Raw genomic sequence first — 23288 nt, forward strand, 5'->3', positions numbered from 1 at the left:
GTAGACTACCTCTAACCAGTCATATTAGAGTAGTCCTTGCCAAGCCATAAGACATTCTGTTAGGGTTGGGATGTCAGCATCTTTCTATCAGTATAATGTCATCCTGGATCTTTACCTTTATGGATATTTATGCATCTCCACAGACACCACCCAACCGCACACCCCCTCCACCCTTCGCCCTCCTCACCCAGTTTCTGCATGCAGGAGTGGAGCCTGGTCTCCAGCAGCAGGACCCTGTGTCTCAGCTCCTCGTAGTCGTAGGCTCCCATCTCCTCTTGGATGGCCATGAGCACCAGGGACAGGTTCCTCACCTCCTCCCTCAGCCGGCTGATCTGACGGGCGTCCATCTTGTACTGCTCCAACACCGGCAGCAGGGGGAGCAGCTGGGTCACCTTGTCCTTCAACTCCTGGGGTTGGATGAAGAGAGGGGTGACAAATGGGAAGATTGGATTCAGAAAGATGAAAAACAGTAGAAAGAGGAGTGAGAGAGAGGAACCACACACATGGCACACAGAAGGGCAGATTTGTGTGTGTGATGGTACTGGCTGCATTCGAATGTCAGAACTAGCCACCTTTGTCATGATAAATACCCAAATGTGTTTTCATGCATACTGTTGATCCTGGACTCTATTGTTTCATTTTCCAATGCAGACCTCTTCCTCGTCCGGGGGACCTATCCCATCTATCCTAGCCTAGCCTCAGCTCCACATCTATGACTGATCTGCTGTCAGGGAGGTGGTGGGGATGATTTCTCATAGGCCAGTGGTGTATCGATGAAGGGGCAGCAGGAGAGGAGAGAAGAGGTAGCCTGAGGTAGCCTGCTATGCTATATCAATGCAGCCCTGTGCTGTACGGCAGTTAGGAGCAGCAGGTGTATCAATAAAGCTAGTCCACCACAGGAGGGGCTGTTTTCTCCTTGTTAAGGTTTATCGTAAATCTGGTGATGGAGCAGCTCTCAGCCCCACAGCGCCACATTATAAATCTCCTTTTACCCCGCGAAAATTCCCTCTCGTTAATCTCCCTTGCCCTGCCATCGGCGACGTTGAGCTCCACACATTCATCAGGCTGTCTCACAAAAAGTCAAATGCAGCTTTTAGACTTTTTTTCAACCCACTGGATCGTGAATGAGTATTCACTCACATTTGGAAGGCTATTTGAATTTGCATGACTTCGCATATGTTAGTGATATTAAGATATATTGATGAATGGGGGGGATTTCGTAAACATTGCAGTGACTTTAATAATAAAACGTGTTGAGAGAGAAACACCATGAGGCCATTCCCCAGGCCCATCCCTGTTGCCGTGCAGAGTCCCATCTTTTAATCAAACCATTTTGTGGTCCCATCTAATATCCGGGAGAGTGTAAAGAAAGGCCTGAAAAGGCATACTGACAGGAAGACAGAAACACTGTCTGATAATGGAGCCTGAGATTCCGCTTGTAGGAAGATAAGGAAGAGATAAATGTGAATATGGCTGTTAACTGAGAACAGGCAGAGCGAGAGAGAGAGAGATTGAGCATGAGAGATTGAGCATGAGAGAGAGAGAAACACTCTTGTCCTTGGTCGTGGGGTTTTAATAATGCAGGTGCATTTGAATGTGCTCAAATTAACTCCTGTACATGACTCAATTACACTGAAGTAGCAGATGAAGATAAGCTATGTGAGTGTTAGTGTGTCATTATGTGTTGTGATGTAGAGGCAGCTGTAGTAAGTATACTTTATAAAGCCTGTGATAGAGTACAGGATGTTCCTATAGAAAGTTCTTATCAGAAAGTTCACATACGTAGTTTAGAAATATGCTTCACATAGAAACCTGTGTGATTTAAATTCAGTACACATGAATGGACACATGCACGCATCTCATGTGCGTTACCTGTAAGCTCTTGGGGTTGAGGCTGCGGGGGTTGTCTGAGGCAGTCTTCAGCTTGACGTCTACAGCCTTCATCAGGCTCTCTGTGTTCCTCACATACTGAAGGTCCCTGTTGGTCCGCAGGTCCAGCAACTCCATGGACTGGGTGATGTTCTGGACCTGTCAGTCAAACAAACACACATGCAGTTAGGTACACAGACGCACAGAAAGACAGAGACAGATAGATACAGAAGCCCCGTTTATACCTGGTTCTAACTTGCGTCCTTTCTCCTGATCTTGTCCACATTCCAATTGTGCCCACATTTTTTGACAGGTGTCGACAATCAAAAGACACATTGTGATCTGATTGTGATCAGATCATCCTACCCACCTCCAGAGGTAGTCAGACACACATTGTGTCTGGATATCTTACAAGTGTAGACAGATCTGTACAGAGAAACCATTTAAGTCATCATTATTCCTCCCTCTAAAATCATTGACAGGTGGCACCATTGACTGACTACATCAATATGTGTCTTACAATAAATAAATAAATCTTATTTTGAAAGAATAGCTGTGAAATAATTAGCATAAATGAAGGGACCAGGAAATCTTGTCACAATGCAGACCCAGTGGACGGATAACAGACATGTTAATACCATGTGTAGACACATTTCTGGACATGTGGGCACAATCAGTATGTAGACAAGATCAGGACCAAGGACCCATGTTAGCACCATGTATAAATGGGGTCAGACACACAGACCCACACAGAGTAAGACACACAGACTCACAGACACGCAGTCAGACCCACACAGAATGACATATTTATTCAGTGGCATGTTTTTTCCTTTTTATTAAAATGAGTGTGCTGTACCGTACTCCCAACAGCACTTTGCCTTCACTTCCTCTTATCAGAAGTTAGTTGTGTCTCCCTCCTCTCACCACCAGCTGTCTAGCCCACCCACTGTGACTTCCGCCCACTGGAACCACCCACTCACTATACACTCTGCTACTGCTCTATTCCATCCACACACTACACCCACTCTCCCACACACATACTGGCCAGGGTTCAACTGGCCAAACCTTATGTAACTAATTAACATAATTAAATATTAATTTGTGTATTAATTTATGCGCATGAATTATTATGTTTGTAGTTAATTCAATTTGTGTATTAAAGTATGTACTGTACATGAATTACACTACATATACAAAAGTATGATTAGTGGATTCGGTTATTTCAGCCACACTCGTTGCTGACAGGTGTATAAAATCGAGCACACAGCCATGCAATCTCCATAGACAAACATTGGCAGTAGAATGGCCTTACTGAAGAGGATGCCACCTTTCCAACAAGTCAGTTCGTCAGATTTCTGCCCTGCTAGAGCTGCCCCAGTCAACTGTAAGTGCTGTTATTGTGAAGTGGAAACGTCTAGCAGCAACAGCGGCTCAGCCGTGAAGTGGTAGGCCACACAAGCTCACAGAACAGGACCGCCGAGTGCTGAAGTGTGTAGCGCGTAAAAATTGTCTGTCCTCAGTTGCAACACTCACTACCGAGTCCTAAACTGCCTCTGGGAGCAACATCAGCACAATAACTGTTCGTCAAGAGCTTCATGAAATGGGTTTCCAAGGCCAAGCAGCCACAAACAAGCCTAAGATCACCAGTTCTCTGGAGTGATGAATCACGCTTCACCATCTGGCATTCCAACGTACAAATCTGGGTTTGGCGGATGACAGGAGAATGCTACTTGCCCCAATGCATAGAGCAAACTGTAACGTTTGGTGGAGGAGGAATAATGGTCTGGGGCTGTTTTTCATGGTAGCATTTCATGGTAGCTAGGCCCCTTAGTTCCAGTGAAGGTAAATATTAACACTACAGCATACAATGACATTCTAGATGATTCTGTGCTTCCAACTTTGTGGCAAAAGTTTGGGGAAGGCCCTTTCCTGTTTCAGCATGACAATGCCCCCGTGCACAAAGCGATGTCCATACAGAAATGGTTTGTCGAGATCGGTGTGGAAGAACTTGACTGGCCTGCACAGAGCCCTGACCTCAACCCCATCGAACACCTTTGGGATTAATTGGAACGCCGACTGCGAGCCAGGCCTAATCGCCCAACATCAGTGCCGGGCCTCACTAATGCCCTTGTGGCTGAATGGAAGCAAGTCCCTGCAGCAATGTTCCAACATCCATTGTAAAAGCCTTCCCAGAATAGTGGAGGCTGTTATAGCAGCAAAGGGGGGACCAACTCCATATTAATGTCCATGATTTTGGAATGAGATGTTTGATGAGCAGGTGTTCACACACTTTTGGTCATTTAGTGTATATTATGAAGCCTCCGGCTGTGTGTGACTGTGTGTAGACACTGTGGCCTGACAGGTGTGACAGACAGGTAGCTCCATCCCCAGAGAGGCTTTGAGGTAACACTAACACTAGCTAACGCTAACCACAGACTGCTAGCTAGTTCCATATTCATTCTCCTGGCTGGTTTAGCTACATGTTCTAGTCCAATCTGCTTCTGCTGTCTGGCGGTCCAGCACGATGAGTCATGCTGCTCCATATCTCCTCCTTAGCTCACTGAGGGAGGTGATAAAAGCTGTGTCTGTCTGTTTAAATGTCTGTCTGTCTATCTGTTTAAATCTTAGTCTGTCTGTCTGGACTGTCTGTCTGTTTGTCACCTGCGGATCTACAGAGACCTATTTGAGCAAACACCATGACTAGGGCTGTGGCTAGGGCTCCCGGTAAAAACATATTTAGCATCTCCAGGCCCCCACGCATACAAGCCGCACATGCGCCCCTTTGGAACATCTACATTTAAAAAAAGTCTAATAAATACATTTAATACACCATCAAAATAAATCCATTATTTATTTTAGGCAAGGCTAAAGAAACATTATGATATGAAGAAAATGTATTTCAGAAGAACAGAAAATGAGTTGGCCTACATGTTATTTTGCTGTGCGCCCATGCCATAGGCTGTAGGCTTGTTCATTTAGCAAACAAGATACGCTTATAAGTCCCATGCCATTATTTTATATTATATGATTTTATAGTATGAAGAATATAATTGAACTTAGCTAATAAAATAGAAAGGACATTTTTCCCGTCCAGGAGCGAGTGCGCAAATGAAGTGGCTATGTTGAGCGTAAAAGTGATCATTTGAAACAGGTCCTATATGCTAGATTTAGAGTTATTTATCAACTTTAGTTGTGAATGATACAAACAAATGATACTCCCACTAAGCCCAAACCAGATGGGATGGCGTATCGCTGTAGAATGCTGTGGTAGACATGCTGGTTAAGTGTGCCTTGAATTCTAAATAAATCAAATCAGACAGTGTCGCCAGCAAAGCACCCCCACACCATAACACCTCCTCCTCCATGCTTTAAGGTGGGAAATACACATGCGGAGATCATCCGTTCACCCATACCGCGTCTCACTAAGACAATGCGGTTGGAACCAAAAATCTCAAATTTGGACTCCAAACCAAAGGACACATTTCCACCGGTCTAATGTCCATTGCTCGTGTTTCTTGGCCCAAGCAGGTCTCTTCTTATTATTGGTGTCCTTTAGGAGTAGTTTCTTTGCAGCAATTTGACCATGAAGGCCTGATTCACAGTCCTCTCTGAACAGTTGATGTTGAGATGTGTCTGTTACTTGAACTCTGTGAAGCATCTATTTGGGCTGCAATTTCTGAGGCTGGTAACTCTAATGAACTTATCCTCTGCAGCAGAGGTAACTCTGGGTCTTCCATTCCTGTGGTGGTCCTCAAGAGAGCCAGTTTCATCATAGCGCTTGATGGTTTTTGCGACTGCACTTGAAGAAACTTTCAAAGTTCTTGAAATGTTCCAGTTTGACTGACCTTTATGTCTTAAAGTAAGCATGGACTGTCATTTCTCTTTGCTTATTTGAGCTGTTCTTGCCATAATATAGACTTGGTATTTTACCAAATAGGGCTATCTTCTGTATACCCCCCCTACCTTGTCACAACACAACTGATTGGCTCAAACGCATTAAGAAGGAAATAAATTCCACAAATTAATATATTTTGATTTGCTTAACCCTTTTTTGGTTAATACATGATTCCATATGTGTTACTTCATAGTTTTGATGTCTACAATGTAGAAAATAGTACAAAATAAAGAAAACCCCTTGAATGAGTAGGTGTGTCCAAACTTTTGACTGGTACTGTATATAACATATTTGTAAATATATTTTCCTTTATTTTATTTTCCCCTAACCCTACCACCCCTCCCCTAATTGGAGTACACTAATGGACAACAACACTTAGGCTTCTATTTCCAGCTTATACATACTATATACATTTTACGGACACAGTATATTTTACAATAGTTATTTTTGTTTGTTTTTAGCTACCCTCAACCCCTCCCATCTATCTCTGAAGACCATCCAGTTTTGATTTCTATTTGCCATATATTTTTCAACTGTGCTGTTACGTGGATTTTTACTGCGGCGACTTTTTTTTTAGTGATCCAATTGACATTTTAGTCATTTAGCAGACGCTCTTATCCAGAGTGACTTACAATTAGTGAGTGCATACATTTTTCATACTGGCCCCCCATGGGAAACGAACCCACAACCCTTGCGTTCCAAGCGCCATGCTCTACCAACTGAGCTACAGGAGGGCCATGACTCGTGACTGCCGGTGTGGCAGTAATATGGTCACCACAACAGCCCTAACCATGACCATGGGAATGGAATTTGTACAGCTTTACAAATGATGCTTGATATGGTGGCATTTTATTGTGGTATTTTACAATCTTTGGACTGAATTCAACTTTGTATGGTACATTGTTAGCATATCCTTGGCTGTCTGAGGTGAGGATCATGTCTAGTGAGTTTTAAATGAGGATGTTATATTGGATGACAGAATGGCTTCATTCAGCCCACCTCCTCCGCTAGTCTATAGTACGCTGGGCGGGCGGCTCAGAGACAGAACCACTGACCCCAGGTGTCCTCATTAGTCTGGCCTTTGTTAGACAGGAGCGGTAGTCCCTCACAGCTGCTGTCTTACAAGCTCACACATTTGTGCATTCGTCAAAAAAGTTTGTGTGTCAGGTCAAAATCTGAGCGAAGGAGACACACAGCGCGAGAGGTAGGGCAAAAGATTGCTAACAGTGTGAATGAGATCGGAGAATTCAGGTCTCTCTCTCTCTCTCTCTCTCTCTCTCTCTCTCTCTCTCTCTCTCTCTCTCTCTCTCTCTCTCTCTCTCTCTCTCTCTCTCTCTCTCTCTCTCTCTCTCTCTCTCTCTCTCTCTCTCTCTCTCTCTCTCTCTCTCTCTCTCTCTTCTCTCTCTCTCTCTCTCTCTCTCTCTCTCTCTCTCTCTCTCTCTCTCTCTCTCTCTCTCTCTCTCTCTCTCTCTCTCTCTCTCTCTCTCTCTCTCTCTCTCTCTCTCTCTCTCTCTCTCTCTCTCTCTCTCTCTCTCTCTCTCTCTCTCTCTCTCTCTCTCTCTCTCTCTCTCTCTCTCTCTACCTATCCAATCATTTCAGACTTACAAGAAAGTCTATGGCTGTATGTGGGGCATAGAGAGTGGTTGGAGATTGCATTTGCATATTCAGTGCTCTAAGGCCGCTGCCAAGCTATCCCAGTAGGTCTTGGGATACATGTTTTATACACAGCTTTGTTGAAGGCAGGCACAAAAACAGATGTGTATGAGTGAGTGCATGCTTTCATGTGTTTATGCAGCCATTCTATTTCATATGGCTGCTGTGCTGTAGTGTATGAGTGTGTGAGCAAGAGAGATGGTGCGTATGAGTGTTTATTTAAACAGACATTGTGTGTGAACAGTTAGAGTGCAGCTGTAGCTGGGTGCTCCATTTACTGATTTGGTTCATATTCTTTTTTTCTCACCGCTTTTTCAGCCTAATGGATCCAATTGGAACAACACTACAAGACTAAGGCTCAATGAAGCCAATTTTCATGGGGAAATGTAGGACATGCCCTCCCTTGAAGTGTTTTTTCCTAATGCTCCTACAGTCTTTTGACTAACAATATTTGCGTGCATGACTGATCAAATGTCAGTGGGTTAGAGTGAGTGTGGCTGTTCATCTCTAAGAGTCTAAATGGTTTACTACAGAAGGAGCCAGGGTGTGGATTTGTTTCTGTGCCTGCGTCGGGTGTGTGTATGTGTGTGATTGTACCAGACGTGGGTAAAAAAATGTCTGAAGGCTGTTACCTTCTCCATGAGCTGGCGGAGCTGTTTGCTGCGTGGGTCTCGGTTACACATGTTCTGGGCCGGGGCCACCACTGTACAGATACACTTCCCATCTGCGTCCTGAGCTGAACTGTAGATCTGCCAGCCCTCCTCTGGGCTAGGATAGAGAGCCTGCACGGAGACACAGAGAGCGAGGGATGAGTTAGTGATAGAAAGAGAGAGGGGGATTGAGAGATGGTCGGATGAAAGAGAAAGAAAGAGGAGATGGAGTCAGGGAGAGAGGAAGAGGTAGGGAAGGAGAATGGAATAGAGAGATGGTGTAAAGAAAGGTAAGAAGGAGAAAGACATGAGAGGATGTAGAGAGATAACAAAAGAAGGGAGAAAGAGAGAGTGGGTAATACAAAGTAGAGAAAGAGAAGGAGGGATCAAAGGGCTGTGAGAGAGGAGAGCGTCTAATAAGTTTGGACACAGAGAGGAAATGGAGCTGTTTGGGATCGATAGCGCTGCTCTTTACCAGAGCACCATGGGAGGGGCTGAAAGGATGGATGTCTCTCTTAATAATCCAATCAGGAGTAGTGCACACACACACAACCATTGACATACTGTACACAAACAAACACACAAGCATTGACGCACTGTACAGAAACACACACACCTGTAAGAGACACGTACACACACGCAAACATGGCTTTAGTACAACACACACGCATATGGACACAAACCCCCACACAGAATACAAAGTAAATTGTAATGAGAGAGTGAAGAGCAATGCAATTAAAATACACAAGCCCCTCGAAAGTGGAGAGAAAGACAATCAGATTAGAATGTCTTGGGGGACAGACAGGAGGACTATGTGTTTGGAGTATAAAGTAGCAGCCACCCTGGGAGCCAATGTGCTCACTGTCACTCCTGTCAATATTTCTCTCTCTCTCTCTCTCTCTCTCTCTCTCTCTCTCTCAATTTTAATGCATGCTGCCAAAGCTCACCACTAATGCGCGTGGTAAACATTAAACAGCACATTAACTCTAAATGACGACAGAAACATGATGGCAAACAGCATCAAGCAACATGACTTTTGATAAGTGTTGTTACACATTCATTTTTCAAGGTGCTTTGGGTGTCCATGTTATTCAAATAGGCAGTAATATTTTGATGTCACAGTGGCACGTCTAGCCGGTTACTGTGAGTAATATTCCTGTCAGTCTGTGACCTTTATTATTCCACCTTTACATCATCAAGTTGCTCAGAGTTACCAGCAGCTCAAACTCTCTATTCTCTAGTCTGAGGCTAAACTCTCTATTCTCTAGTCTGAGGCTAAACTCTCTATTCTCTAGTCTGAGGCTAAACTCTCTATTCTCTAGTCTGAGGCTAAACTCTCTATTCTCTAGTCTGAGGCTAAACTCTCTATTCTCTAGTCTGAGGCTAAACTCTCTATTCTCTAGTCTGAGGCTAAACTCTCTAGTCTGAGGCTAAACTCTCTATTCTCTAGTCTGAGGCTAAACTCTCTATTCTCTAGTCTGAGGCTAAACTCTTCTCTAGTCTGAGGCTAAACTCTCTATTCTCTAGTCTGAGGCTAAACTCTCTATTCTCTAGTCTGAGGCTAAACTCTCTATTCTCTAGTCTGAGGCTAAACTCTCTAGTCTGAGGCTAAACTCTCTATTCTCTAGTCTGAGGCTAAACTCTCTATTCTCTAGTCTGAGGCTAAACTCTCTATTCTCTAGTCTGAGGCTAAACTCTCTATTCTCTAGTCTGAGGCTAAAATTCTCTAGTCTGAGGCTAAACTCTCTATTCTCTAGTCTGAGGCTAAACTCTCTATTCTCTAGTCTGAGGCTAAACTCTCTATTCTCTAGTCTGAGGCTAAACTCTCTATTCTCTAGTCTGAGGCTAAACTCTCTATTCTCTAGTCTGAGGCTAAACTCTCTATTCTCTAGTCTGAGGCTAAACTCTCTATTCTCTAGTCTGAGGCTAAACTCTCTATTCTCTAGTCTGAGGCTAAACTCTCTATTCTCTAGTCTGAGGCTAAACTCTCTATTCTCTAGTCTGAGGCTAAACTCTCTATTCTCTAGTCTGAGGCTAAACTCTCTATTCTCTAGTCTGAGGCTAAACTCTCTATTCTCTAGTCTGAGGCTAAACTCTCTATTCTCTAGTCTGAGGCTAAACTCTCTATTCTCTAGTCTGAGGCTAAACTCTCTCTCTCTCCTTCTCCCTCCCTCTGTCTCATTCCAAAATCATGGGCATTAATATGGAGTTGCTCCCCCCTTTGCTGGTGTAATAGCCTCCACTCTTCTTGGGGGGACAGACAGGGGAACTATGTGGGAAGTCTTTCCACTAGATGTTGGAACATTGCTGTGGGGACTTGCTTCCATTCAGCCACAAGAGCATTAGTGAGGTCGGGCACGGATGTTGGGCGATTAGGCCTGGCTCGCAGTCGGCGTTCCAATTCATCCCAAAGGTGTTCGTTGAGGTCAGAGCTCTGTGCAGGCCAGTCAAGTTCTTCCACACCGATCTCAACAAACTGTTTCTGTATGGAGCTCGCTTTGTTCACAGGGGCATTGTCATGCTGAAACAGGAAAGAGCCTTCCCAAACTGTTGCCATAAAGTTGGAAGTACAGAATAATCTACAATGTTATTGTATGCTGTAGCGTTAAGATTTCCCTTCACTGGAACTAAGGGGCCTAGGCCGAACCATGAAAAACAGCCCCAAACCATTATTCCTCCTCCACCAAACTTTACAGTTGGCACTATGCATTGGGGCAGGTAGCGTTCTCCTGTCATTCGCCAAACCCAGATTTGTCCGTCGGACTGCCAGATGGTGAAGCGTGATTCATCACTACAGTGAACGCGTTTCCACTGCTCCAGAGTCCAATGGCGGCGAGCTTTACACCACTCCAGCCGACGTTTGGCATTGCGCATGGTGATCTTAGGCTTGTGTGTGGCCGCTCGACCATGGAAACCCATTTCATGAAGCTCCCGACGAACAGTTATTTTGCTGATGTTGCTTCCAGAGGCAGTTTGGAAGTCGGTTGTGAGTGTTGAAACCGAGGACAGATGATTTTTACGCGCTCCAGCACTTGCCGGTCCCATTCTGTGAGCTTGTGTGGCCTACCACTTCGCAACTGAGCCGTTATTGCTCCTAGATGTTTCCACTTCACAATAACAGTACTTACAGTTGACGAACTGACTTGTTGGAAAGGTGGCATCCTATGAAGGTGCCACGTTGAAAGTCACTGATCTCTTCAGTAAGGCCATTCATTCTACTGCCAATGTTTGAATATGGAGATTGCATGGCCGTGTGCTCGATTTCATACACCTGTCAGCAACGGGTGTGGCTGAAATAGCCGAATCCACTAATTTGAAGGGGTGTCCACATACTTTTGTATATATAGTGTATATGCTGACTACACCGGGTACTAGAGTGCGTCCTCCATCATGAGCATGTTGATTTTGTCCATCCACCCCAGACGCGATCATCACACACACAGGTTAAAATATCAAAACCATCAGTGAAACAACTAAATTCATTTGGGGGCATGTCAAACACACATGAAACATTAATGGACATTTAGCTATTTTGCAACGCTTGCGCACGCAACGTGGCTGGTGTGGTTTGCATGTTACTGATCCATTCCTATTTTCAGTATTCCTCTGCCTAAATGTCAGATCAATAATAGGGTTGGGATTGCCAGGGACCTCACGATACGATATTATCACGATACTTAGGTGCCGATATGATATGTATTATGATTCTCACGATTCTATATGTATTGTGATTCTCACAATTCTATATGTATTGCAATTCGATACTGTGATTTTATTGTGTTTTGATGTTCCAAACACATTGCTCACCATATGTGTTCTGCAGAGGGACAAGAGAGAGCCATGAGAAAATGAGTTTTGATCAGTCATGGAAATAAAAGTGCTGAAAACAAATTGGCTCACTATTTAAAAAGAAGATGGAGAAATACTGGAGTTTTGGTGCAGGTACAGCCAATTAGCGCAAAAATAATATTGCGATATTGTCAAAACGACACGATATATTGTCAAAAAAAATATCCCGATATGTAACTATCAATTTTTCCCCCCCGTCACTAGTCATTAACACTAGAAAGCAATGTTTCCCTCACTAAAAATGTTTTTAAAAGCAGGCCAATACTAACAAGCATGACAGTAATATGCAAAACATTAGGTGCAGCAATATTACACACAGCACATGATGCAGCCTACCATACGTGCTTGAGCTGTATATAAATCAGCCTAATGATCATGAAAAGTAATATGCAAAACATCTGGTGCAGCAACACATGTACAATACATGCTCCACCATTGCCCTCATATCTTCTTATCTTCACACATATGGTGACTGTGTTCTCCAGGCAATTCACTGGGGCTGAGAAGGTTTGTGCAGAGAGAGACATCTCCTGTTCATTCATGTTTCATAACACTGACTTTTAAATGAAGAGCTTATTAAAAATCACACCCAATTTCGTTACCACCCACAAATTACTTCTGGAAGTAATTTCCCTCATCTCCCCGTAATGGCAGAGGGAGCAGGTGGCTACAGGGGAAGCAGAGGGGAAGGAGGAAACTGGGGGTAGAGGTGCAGCTGCACTAATTTGTCTCACAGCTTCGGAGCCGCAGATAGATATGTGTACACACACACACACACACACACACACACACACACACACACACACACAGGAGCTGCAGATCTATATCCATGTAAACATCAACCCCCATAAGCAGCAGTAGTGGTGAGTAGGAGTCCGATCAAAGTGAGCTGACTTATTGTTACACAACACCCACTTACTTATGTAAATATGATTGTTATTCAATTCCCTCTCCCGGGACGAGAACGGGCTAATTTACAAATGGTTCATCTAGCATCTGTACACACAGTACACACTCACACCATGCATGCAGGCTCCCAGCCTCTCATTAGCATTTTAACAGCAATCTCCTGAGCATCAAGGGAACAGCTATAAGCTTCAAATGCCAAGCTTGACTAGTATCTGACTGACTGAGACAGACAGACAGGGAGTTGAATGGAGAACTGTGTATGTAGTACAATATGTATGTTAACTTAGGCTTAATGTTAAAAGAGCTATGAATCTACTGAACATTCAACAAGGTTTATAGAGGCAGCAAAGCAAGCCCTGACTATAATCCTATTCTCCCACAGTCGACACAGTCACTGACAGATCCAGACGGGTGTTTGAGGAGAGGAGAGGAGAGAGGTGCTGCTGGTACCCCAGAAATGGCTCCATTAGGAGCTGCAGATGAAATAGAATATGTAAAGCAGCAGATTTGGGGATGTCACAGTCAACGCTGCCATGCGAAAGCCCATTAAGGAGATGCCAGCGGTAATAAAAACAACGGGGGTTTACAAATCAATGGGGTTTAGTCACTAAAATGAAAATGACATTGCTCTTAAGACGTCTGACCTGCCCCCTCCACATGAATCATCACTAGGATCTCGCCTCTCTCCCCGGGCGCCTCCACCAGACCTGGGTTCAAATAGTATTTGTTTTCTTTTGAATGCTCGAACGGTGCTTGATTAAGCTCGTCTGGCATAATGGAACCAATGGAGAAGGCCCAAACGTGCAAATCCCACCCATCTGGCACTCCAGACAGGCTCAATCAAATACTCTAAGTACTTGAAAGGAAACCAATACTATTTGAACCCAGGTCTGCCACACCCCCCACATCACACCATTCTCTCCCCACCAGCCATCCTGCCATGCTAGACTGACAGAGAGAGATACTTAGACAGAGAGTGAAGGAGGTAGAGAGGGAGATGCCGTTAAAGACTGGCTGACAGAGAAAATAGGAAAAGGGTCTAATTTCAGTGAGAGGGAAGCAATTTCCTATAGCTGCTGAGCCTGTGGCTTGTCTCTGTCTCTGCACAGTCAGAAGAGTGAGTGACACATTCAGTACCATGCCTGCTGGAGGTGGGGAAGAGGAGTGGAGAGGTGGAGAGGAGAGATGAGGAGAGATTAGGAGAGGAGAGATGAGGAGAGAAGAGATGAGGAGAGATGAGGAGAGAAGAGATGAGGAGAGATGAGGAGAGAAGAGATGAGGAGAGATGAGGAGAGAAGAGATGAGGAGAGAAGAGATGAGATGAGATGAGGAGAGGTGAGATGAGATGAGGAGAGAAGAGATGAGGAGAGGAGAGGAGAGAAGAGGAGAGATGAGGAGAGGTGAGGAGAGGAGAGAAGAGATGAGGAGAGGTGAGAAGAGATGAGGAGAGGTGAGAAGAGATGAGGAGAGGTGAGAAGAGATGAGGAGAGATGAGGAGAGAAGAGATGAGGATAGGTGAGAAGAGAAGAGATGAGGAGGAGAGGTGAGGAGAGAAGAGGAGAGGAGAGGAGAGAAGAGATGAGGAGAGAAGAGATGAGGAGAGGTGAGATGAGAAGAAATTAGGAGAGATGAGGAGAGGAGAGATGAGGAGAGATGAGGAGAGGTGAGGAGAGGAGAGAAGAGATGAGGAGAGGTGAGAAGAGATGAGGAGAGGTGAGAAGAGGTGAGGAGAGATGAGGAGAGATGAGGAGAGAAGAGATGAGGAGAGAAGAGATGAGGAGAGGTGAGATGAGGAGAGATGAGGAGAGGAGAGGAGAGAAGAGATGAGGAGAGGTGAGAAGAGATGAGGAGAGGTGAGAAGAGATGAGGAGAGATGAGGAGAGAAGAGATGAGGAGAGATGAGGAGAGAAGAGATGAGGAGGAGAGGTGAGGAGAGATGAGGAGAGAAGAGATGAGGAGAGGAGAGGAGAGGAGAGGAGAGGAGAGGAGAGGAGAGGAGAGGAGAGGAGAGAGGAGAGGAGAGGAGAGGAGAGAAGAGGTGAGGAGAGGAGAGAAGAGATGAGGAGAGAAGAGATGAGGAGAGGTGAGATGAGGTGAGAAGAGATGAGGAGAGAAGAGATGAGGAGAGGAGAGGAGAGGAGAGGAGAGGAGAGAGAGGAGAGGAGAGAGAGGAGAGGAGAGGAGAGGAGAGGAGAGGAGAGGAGGAGAGGAGAGGAGAGGAGAGGAGGAGAGGAGAGAGAGAGGGGGAGAGGAGAGGAGAGGAGAGGAGAGGAGAGGAGAGGAGATGAGAAGAGAAGAGATGAGGAGAGAAGAGATGAGGAGAGAAGAGATGAGGAGAGAAGAGATGAGGAGAGAAGAAATGAGGAGAGATGAGGAGAGGAGAGATGAGGAGAGGTGAGATGAGGAGAGGTGAGAAGAGATGAGGAGAGCTGAGATGAGGAGAGCTGAGATGAGGAGAGGTGAGATGAGGAGAGGTGAGATGAGGAGAGGAGAGATGACGGGAGAAGGCTGCTTTTTGGCCATCACTGAGCTCATCCGTCATTGAACTATGGGTGATTTGTGTTGCTATCTAACCTCTAAACATTGTCCTAAAGAGAAACAGTTAGCTGAGTTTAGATTGAGATTGACCGCTAAGAGCTGAGTAGATAAACAGATGAGTGATCAATGCTTAGACAAGTGATCAATGGTCAGGTGAATTACCAATGGGGAGATACAGTTGAAGTCGGAAGTTTACATACACCTTAGCCAAATACATTTAAACTCAGTTTTTCACAATTCCTGACATTTAATCCTAGTAAAAATTCCCTGTCTTAGGTCAGTTAGGATCACCACTTTATTTTAAGAATGTGAAATATCAGAATAATAGGAGAGAGAATTATTTATTTAAGCTTTTATTTATTTCATCACATTCCCAGTGGGTCAGAAGTTTACATACACTCAATTAGTATTAGGTAGCATTGCCTTTAAATTGTTTAACTTGGGTCAAACGTTTCGGGTAGCCTTCCACAAGCTTCCCACAATAAGTTGGGTGAATTTTGGCCCATTCCTCCTGACAAAGCTGGTGTAACTGAGTCAAGTTTATAGGCCTCCTTGCTCGCACACGCTTTTTCAGTTCTGCCCACAAATCTTCTATAGGATTGAGGTCAGGGCTTTGTGATGGCCACTCCAACCAATACCTTGACTTAGTTGTCCTTAAGCCATTTTGCCACAACTTTGGAAGTATACTTGGGGTCATTGTCCATTTGGAAGACCCATTTGCAACCAAGCTTTAACTTCCTGACTGATGTCTTGAGATGTTGTTTCAATATATCCACATAATTTTCCTTCATCATGATGCCATCTATTTTGTGAAGCACCAGTCCCTCCTGCAGCAAAGCACCCCCACAGCATGATGCTGCCACCCCCGTGCTTCATGGTTGGGATGGTGTTCTTCGGCTTGCAAGCTTCCCCCTTTTCCTCCAAACATAACGATGGTCATTATGGCCAAACAGTTATATTTTTGTTTCATCAGACCAGAGGACATTTCTCCAAAAGTACGATCTTTGTACCCATGTGCAGTTGCAAACCGTAGTCTGGCTTTCTTATGGCGGTTTTGGAGCAGTGGCTTCCTCCTTGCTGAGCGGCCTTTCAGGTTATGTCGATATAGGACTCAATTTACTGTGGATATAGATACTTTGCACCTGTTTCCTCCAGCATCTTCACAAGGTCCTTTGCTGTTGTTCTGTGATTGATTTGCACTTTTCGCACCAAAGTACGTTCATCTCTAGGAGACAGAACGCGTCTCCTTCCTGAGCGGTATGATGGCTGTGTGGTCCCGTGGTGTTTATACTTGCGTACTATTGTTTGTACAGATGAACGTGGTACCTTCAGGCGTTTGGAAATTGCTCCCAAGGATGAACCAGACTTGTGGAGGTCTACAATATTTTTTCTGAGGTCTTGGCTGATTTCTTTTGATTTTCCCATGATGTCAAGCAAAGAGGCACGGAGTTTGAAGGTAGGCCTTGAAATACATCCACAGGTACACCTCCAATTGACTCAAATGATGTCAATTAGCCTATCAGAAGCTTCTAAAGCCATGACATCATTTTCTGGAATTTTCCAAGCTGTTTAAAGGCACGGTCAACTTAGTGTATGTGAACTTCTGACCCACTGGAATTGTGATACAGTGAATTATAAGTGAAATAATCTGTCTGTAAACAATTGTTGGAAAAATTACTTGTGTCATGCAAAGTAGATGTCCTAACAGACTTGCCAAAACTATAGTTTGTTAACAAGAAATTTGTGGAGTGGTTGAAAAACGAGTTTCAATGACTCCAACCTAAGTGTATGTAAATTTCCGACTTCAACTGTAGGTAATCAATGGCCAAATAAGTAACCAATGATCAATCTGATTACAGACTGACCAATGACAATAAAGACTGATCAATTGAGAGCTCAACAAACCTGTGGGTGATGTCAGTGTCTCCATCAGGGTGACCCAGTATCCTGCAGTACCACCTCCCTGCCACTGGCGTCTCTACCTTCTCAAACCTCTACTTTATCTCAACATCTATCCATCGCCTCACCCATCAGCTCACAGCCAGCCCTCATTACCAGTCGAGCCCCGATGAACTAACTACAGTGGGGATTAACCAATTAGGTGTTAGCAGCTGGGCTACGCTGTGGGCTCGAGCCTGCAGGATTGACTTCCTTTCATTAGGCCGACCCTGAAGCGGAGCAGAGCTGAGCGCTGTAAAGCCGGGATAAATTACATTATAAATCTACAGCTCCCCACTTTACGAGCGTGACGGGAAGTCTATTACAACTTTCATAAGCAGAGAATGAGGAGGGAAGAGAGAAGAGGGCAAGAAGGGATAAAAAGGGGTCGGAGAGAGGAAGAAGAGAGAGAGCGAGACAGAGAGGGAGATGAAGGACAGATGAAAGAGAGAATAGGGGTCTCCATGGTGAAGATGAAGGAGAGGGGAAGAGAATGATGGGGTCTGACAACAAGCCTGGAGTACAGTAGGATTCTATTTGAGGGAAAGTGAGCACTGAGTCTGTCTCTCTGCAACATGATGTAGCCTGTGTTTCCATCTTTAGCTGCTGCCTGCCCTGCGATGCCCACAGCCAGGCAGGAAACATCCGTCTCTCTCTGCTGGGTTACAAACACTCCAGCTCCACTCCACTCTGATCTGCATACGTATGTCATGGCCAAAAGATCACCTGAAGTTCTCCCTCATTACCGGCCTGCCATGATGAGTTAGCACACACACACCTCAAATGAGCAGTAGTCCCACAACCCCTGAATGCACGCCGGCCAGCTGCTGGTCTTAAATATAACTCAATGAAGAATCACACAATCACAGCAACACAGCAGCAGCAGGGCCCCTGGTCTCCCCATGCAGTCCAGAGTAAAACTGATTACCACAATCAGCACAGCATGGCTACTGGTCAATAATATGACTCATAAACTCATCACTCTCTTCTCTCCCTCCTCCTCCTCCCTCCCTCCCTCCCTCGGTCCCCCTTTAAAGGTCCCTATTGCTTTTACACTCTATCCTCTTGTGTCCGATAGGCCTCCCTTTCTCTCCCTCTTGCTGCTGTCGCCTGCTTCTCCTCTTTTCTTTATCTGCCTCTCAGTGGAAGGGCCTGAAGTGCTATTAAGGCAGGTGGTTTTGAGTCTGCTATAAAGTGGTGTTAGAGCGTAACTTGTCCTGCTCTTTCTTACCCTGACCAGCCTGGCACCAGGCCCTGGCACAACCATACAGAGTCCTGGTGAGGAACACGAGCCAACTATACATCCTGTCTTTGTGAACCATCTCCTCCTGAAATGAACACCCGCAACCATTGGTAAAGTAAGGACAGGAAGGGAATAAATGAAAACAAACAACGCTTTAGTACAGTATACAAACATTAGGAACATGCTCTTTCCATGACATAGACTGACCAGGTAAAAGCTATGATCCCCTATTGATGTCACCTGTTAAATCCACTTCAATCAGTGTAGATGAAGGGAAGGAAACAGGTTAACCCCTACGGGATCGGTGTCCCGTATACGGGACGGTTGAGCTAACGTGCGCTAATGTGATTAGCATGACTGTTGTAAGTAACAGCAAAGTTTCCAGGACATAGACATATATGAGCAGAAAGCTTAAGAATTCTTGTTAATCTAACTGCACTGTCCAATTTACAGTAGCTATTACAGTGACAAAATACCATGCTATTGTTTGAGGAGAGTGCACAACAACAAAACACTTATCACAGCAACTGGTTTGATACAGTGAGGGAAAAAAGTATTTGATCCCCTGCTGATTTTGTACATTTGCCCACTGACAAGAAATGATCAGTCTATAATTTTAATGGTAGGTTTATTTGAACAGTGGGAGACAGAATAACAACAAAAAAATCCAGAAAAACGCATGTCAAAAATGTTATATATTGATTTGCATTTTAATGAGGGAAATAAGTATCCCAGAGATAAAATGTAGCATAGTTTTGTTTGATAAAATCAATTTCTATATTCAAATATAGGAACTGGGTTCTACAGTTTGAACCCCTGCTGTCTCTGGCTCCACACCCACCCCCGCCCGGCCATCTAGATGTGTGAAAGTTAGTGTCTAAGCTAATGATCCATCATGTATGACATTCCTGGGAGTGTGTAAATGTACATTTTGTATTACCATATCATTTTTGTATGATCTCTATAGTTATGTACTTGAAAATGTATCAATTGACCAATTCGGCACATTTAGGCAGACTTGATACAAAATAGTCCAGTATTGCAATGCTTCACTGGATCAATCTGAAATTCTGCACACACACACTGCTGCCATCTAGTGGCCAAAATCTAAATTGCGCCTAAACTGCAATATTATATTGTGGCCTTTCTCTTGTATTTCAAAGATGATGGAACAAAAAAATTAATAGAAAACACATGTTTTTTTGTTTGTATTATCTTTTACCAGATCTAATGTGTTATATTCTCCTACATTAATTTCACATTTCCACAAACGTCAAAGTGTTTCCTTTCAAATGGTATCAAGAATATGCATATCCTTGCTTCAGGTCCTGAGCTACAGGCAGTTAGATTTGGGTATGTCATTTTAGGCGAAAATTGGAGAGAAAAAAAGGGTCAGATCCTTAAGGAGGTTAAAGTAGGATTTTTAAGCCTTGAGACAATTGAGACATAGATTGTGTATGTGTGCCATTCAGAGGGGGAATGGGCAAGAAAAAATATTTAAGCGCCTTTGAACGGGGTATGGTAGTAGGTGTCAGGCGCACCAGTTTGAGTGTGTCAAGAACTGCAACGCTGCTGCTAAGCTACAGGACTGTTTTGCTAGCACAGACTGGAATATGTTCCGGGATTCTTCCGATGGCATTCAGGAGTACACCACATCAGTCACTGGCTTCATCAATAAGTGCATTGATGACGTCGTCCCCAAAGTGACGGTACGTACATACCCCAACCAGAAGCCATGGATTACAGGCAACATCCGCACTGAGCTAAAGGGTAGAGCTGCCGCTTTCAAGGAGCGGGACTCTAACCTGGAAGCGTATAAGAAATCCCGCTATGCCCATCAAACAGGCAAAGTGTCAATATAGGACTAAGATCGAATCGTACAACACCGGCTCCGACGCTCGTCGGATGTGCCAGGGCTTGCAAACTATTACAGACTACAAAGGGAAGCACAGCCGTGAGCTGCCCAGTGACACAAGCCTACCAGACGAGCTAAATTACTTCTATGCTCGCTTCAAGGCAAGTAGTACTAAAACATGCATGAGAGCATCAGCTGTTCCGGACGACTGTGTGATCATGCACTCTGTAGCCGATGTGAGTAAGACCTTTAAACAGGTCAACATTCACAAGGCCGCAGGGCCAGACGGATTACCAGGACGTGTACTCCAAACATGCGCAACCAACTGGCAAGTGTCGTCACTGACATTTTCAACCTCTCCTTGTCTGAGTCTGTAATACCAACATGTTTCAAGCAGACCATCATAGTGTTCTTGGGCACATGGACTAAGGTAACCTGCCTAAATGACTACCGACCCGTAGCACTCACGTCTGTAGCCATGAAGTGCTTTGAAAGGCTGGTCATGGCTCACATCAACACCATTATCCCAGAAACCCTAGACCCACTCCAATTTGCATACTGCCCCAACAGATCCACAGATGATGCAATCTCTATTGCGCTCCACGCTGCCCTTTCACACCTGGACAAAAGGAACACCTATGTGAGAATGCTATTCATTGACTACAGCTCAGCGTTCAACACCATAGTGCCCTCAAAGCTCATCACTAAGCTAAGGACCCTGGGACTTAACACCTCCCTCTGCAACTGGATCCTGGACTTCCTGACGGGCCGCCCCCAGGTGGTAAGGGTAGGTAACAACACATCTGCCACACTGATCCTCAACACGGGGGCCCCTCAGGTGTAGCTCAGTTGGTAGAGCATGGCGCTTGCAACACCAGGGTTGTGGGTTCGATTCCCACGGGGGACAAGTATGATAAAATGTATGCACTAACTGTAAGTCGCTCTGGATAAGAGCGTCTGCTAAATGACTAAAATGTCTAAATAGTGGAGCAGGTTGAGAGCTTCAAGTTCATTGGTGTCCACATCACCAACAAACTATCATGGTCCAAGCACACCAAGATAGTCGTGAAGAGGGCACGACAAAACCTATTCCCCCTAAGGAGACTGAACAAGAGAGAATGCTATTCATTGACTACAGCTCAGCATTCAACACCATAGTGCCCTCAAAGCTCATCACTAAGCTAAGGATCCTGGGACTAAACACCTCCCTCTGCAACTGGATCCTGGACTTCCTGACGGGCCGCCCCCAGGTGGTAAGGGTAGGTAACAACACATCTGCCACACTGATCCTCAACACGGGGGCCCCTCAGGGGTGCGTGCTCAGTCCCCTCCTGTACTCTCTGTTCACCCATGACTGCATGGCCAGGCACAACTCCAACACCATCATTAAGTTTGCCGACGACACAACAGTGGTAGGCCTGATCACCGACAACGATGAGACAGCCTATAGGGGAGGAGGTCAGAGATCTGGCCGTGTGGTGCCAGGATAACAACCTCTCCCTCAACGTGACCAAGACAAAGGAGATGATTGTGGACTACAGGAAAAAAAAAGAGGACTGAGCACGCCCCCATTCTCATCGACGGGGCTGTAGTGGAACAGGTTGAGAGCTTCAAGTTCCTTGGTGTCCACATCACCAACGAACTATCATGGTCCAAACACACCAAGACAGTCGTGAAGAGGGCACGACAAAGCCTATTCCCCCTCAGGAGACTAAAAAGATTTGGCATGGATCCTCAGATCCTCAAAAAATTCTACAGCTGCACCATCGAGAGCATCCTGACTGGTTGCATCACCGCCTGGTATGGCAACTGCTTGGCCTCTGACCGCAAGGCACTACAGAGGGTAGTGCGTACGGCCCAGTACATCACTGGGGCAAAGCTTCCTGCCATCCAGGACCTCTATACCAGGCGGTGTCAGAGGAAGGCCCTCAAAATTGTCAAAGACTCCAGCCACGCTAGTCATAGACTGTTCTCTCTGCTACCGCACGGCAAGCGGTACCGGAGTGCCAAGTCTAGGTCCAAAAGACTTCTCAACAGCTTCTACCCCCAAGCCATAAGACTCCTGAACAGCTAATCATGGCTACCCGGACTATTTGCACTGCCCCCCACCCCATCCTTTTTTACGCTGCTGCTACTCTGTTAAGTATTTATGCATAGTCACTTTAACTCTACCCACATGTACATATTACCTCAACTACCTCAACTAGCCGGTGCCCCCGCACATTGACTCTGCAACGGTACCCCCCTGTATATATAGCCTCCCTACTGTCACTTTATTTTTACTTCTGCTCTTTTTTTCTCAACACTTTTTTTGTTGTTGTTTTATTCTTACTTTTTTTTTTTAAATAAATGCACTGTTGGTTAAGGGCTGTAAGTAAGCATTTCACTGTAATGTCTGCACCTGTTGTATTCGGCGCATGTGACCAATAAAATTTGATTTGATTTGATTTGATTTGAAAAGATTTGGCATGGGTCCTCAGATCCTCAAAAGGTTCTACAGCTGCACCATCGAGAGCATCCTGACTGGTTGCATCACTGCCTGGTATGGCAACTGCTCGGCCTCCGACCGCAAGGCACTACAGAGGGTAGTGCGTACGGCCAAGTACATCACTGGGGCCAAGCTTCCTGCCATCCAGGACCTCTATTCCAGGCGGTGTCAGAGGAAGGCCCTAAAAAATTGTCAAAGACTCCAGCCACCCTAGCCATAGACTGTTCTCTCTGCTACCGCACGGCAAGCGGTACCGGAGCGCCAAGTCTAGGTCCAAGAGGCTTCTGAACAGCTTCTACCCCCAAGCCATAAGACTCCTGAACATCTAATCAAATGGCTACCCAGACTATTTGCATTGCCCCCCGCCCCCGCTGCTGCTACTCTCTGTTTATTATCTTTGC

General features: G+C 45.1%; 1 protein-coding gene across 2 annotated transcripts in view; it reads right to left on the bottom strand.

Moving 5' to 3' along the window:
• The window catches only part of LOC121550864 (noelin-2), a 76620-nt gene that overhangs the window by 5414 nt on the left and 47918 nt on the right, over positions 1–23288 (bottom strand). For both annotated transcript variants that reach the window (XM_041863258.2, XM_041863257.2), the window contains exons 2-4: positions 8050–8199; positions 1873–2028; positions 188–407 (exon numbers count right to left, since the gene is read on the bottom strand). In XM_041863258.2, coding sequence (XP_041719192.1) covers positions 188–407; positions 1873–2028; positions 8050–8199 — 526 coding nt within the window. The remainder of the gene's footprint in view (positions 1–187; positions 408–1872; positions 2029–8049; positions 8200–23288) is intronic.

Source organism: Coregonus clupeaformis, chromosome 35 (assembly GCF_020615455.1).
Source record: "Coregonus clupeaformis isolate EN_2021a chromosome 35, ASM2061545v1, whole genome shotgun sequence".
Classification (NCBI taxonomy): domain Eukaryota; kingdom Metazoa; phylum Chordata; class Actinopteri; order Salmoniformes; family Salmonidae; genus Coregonus; species Coregonus clupeaformis.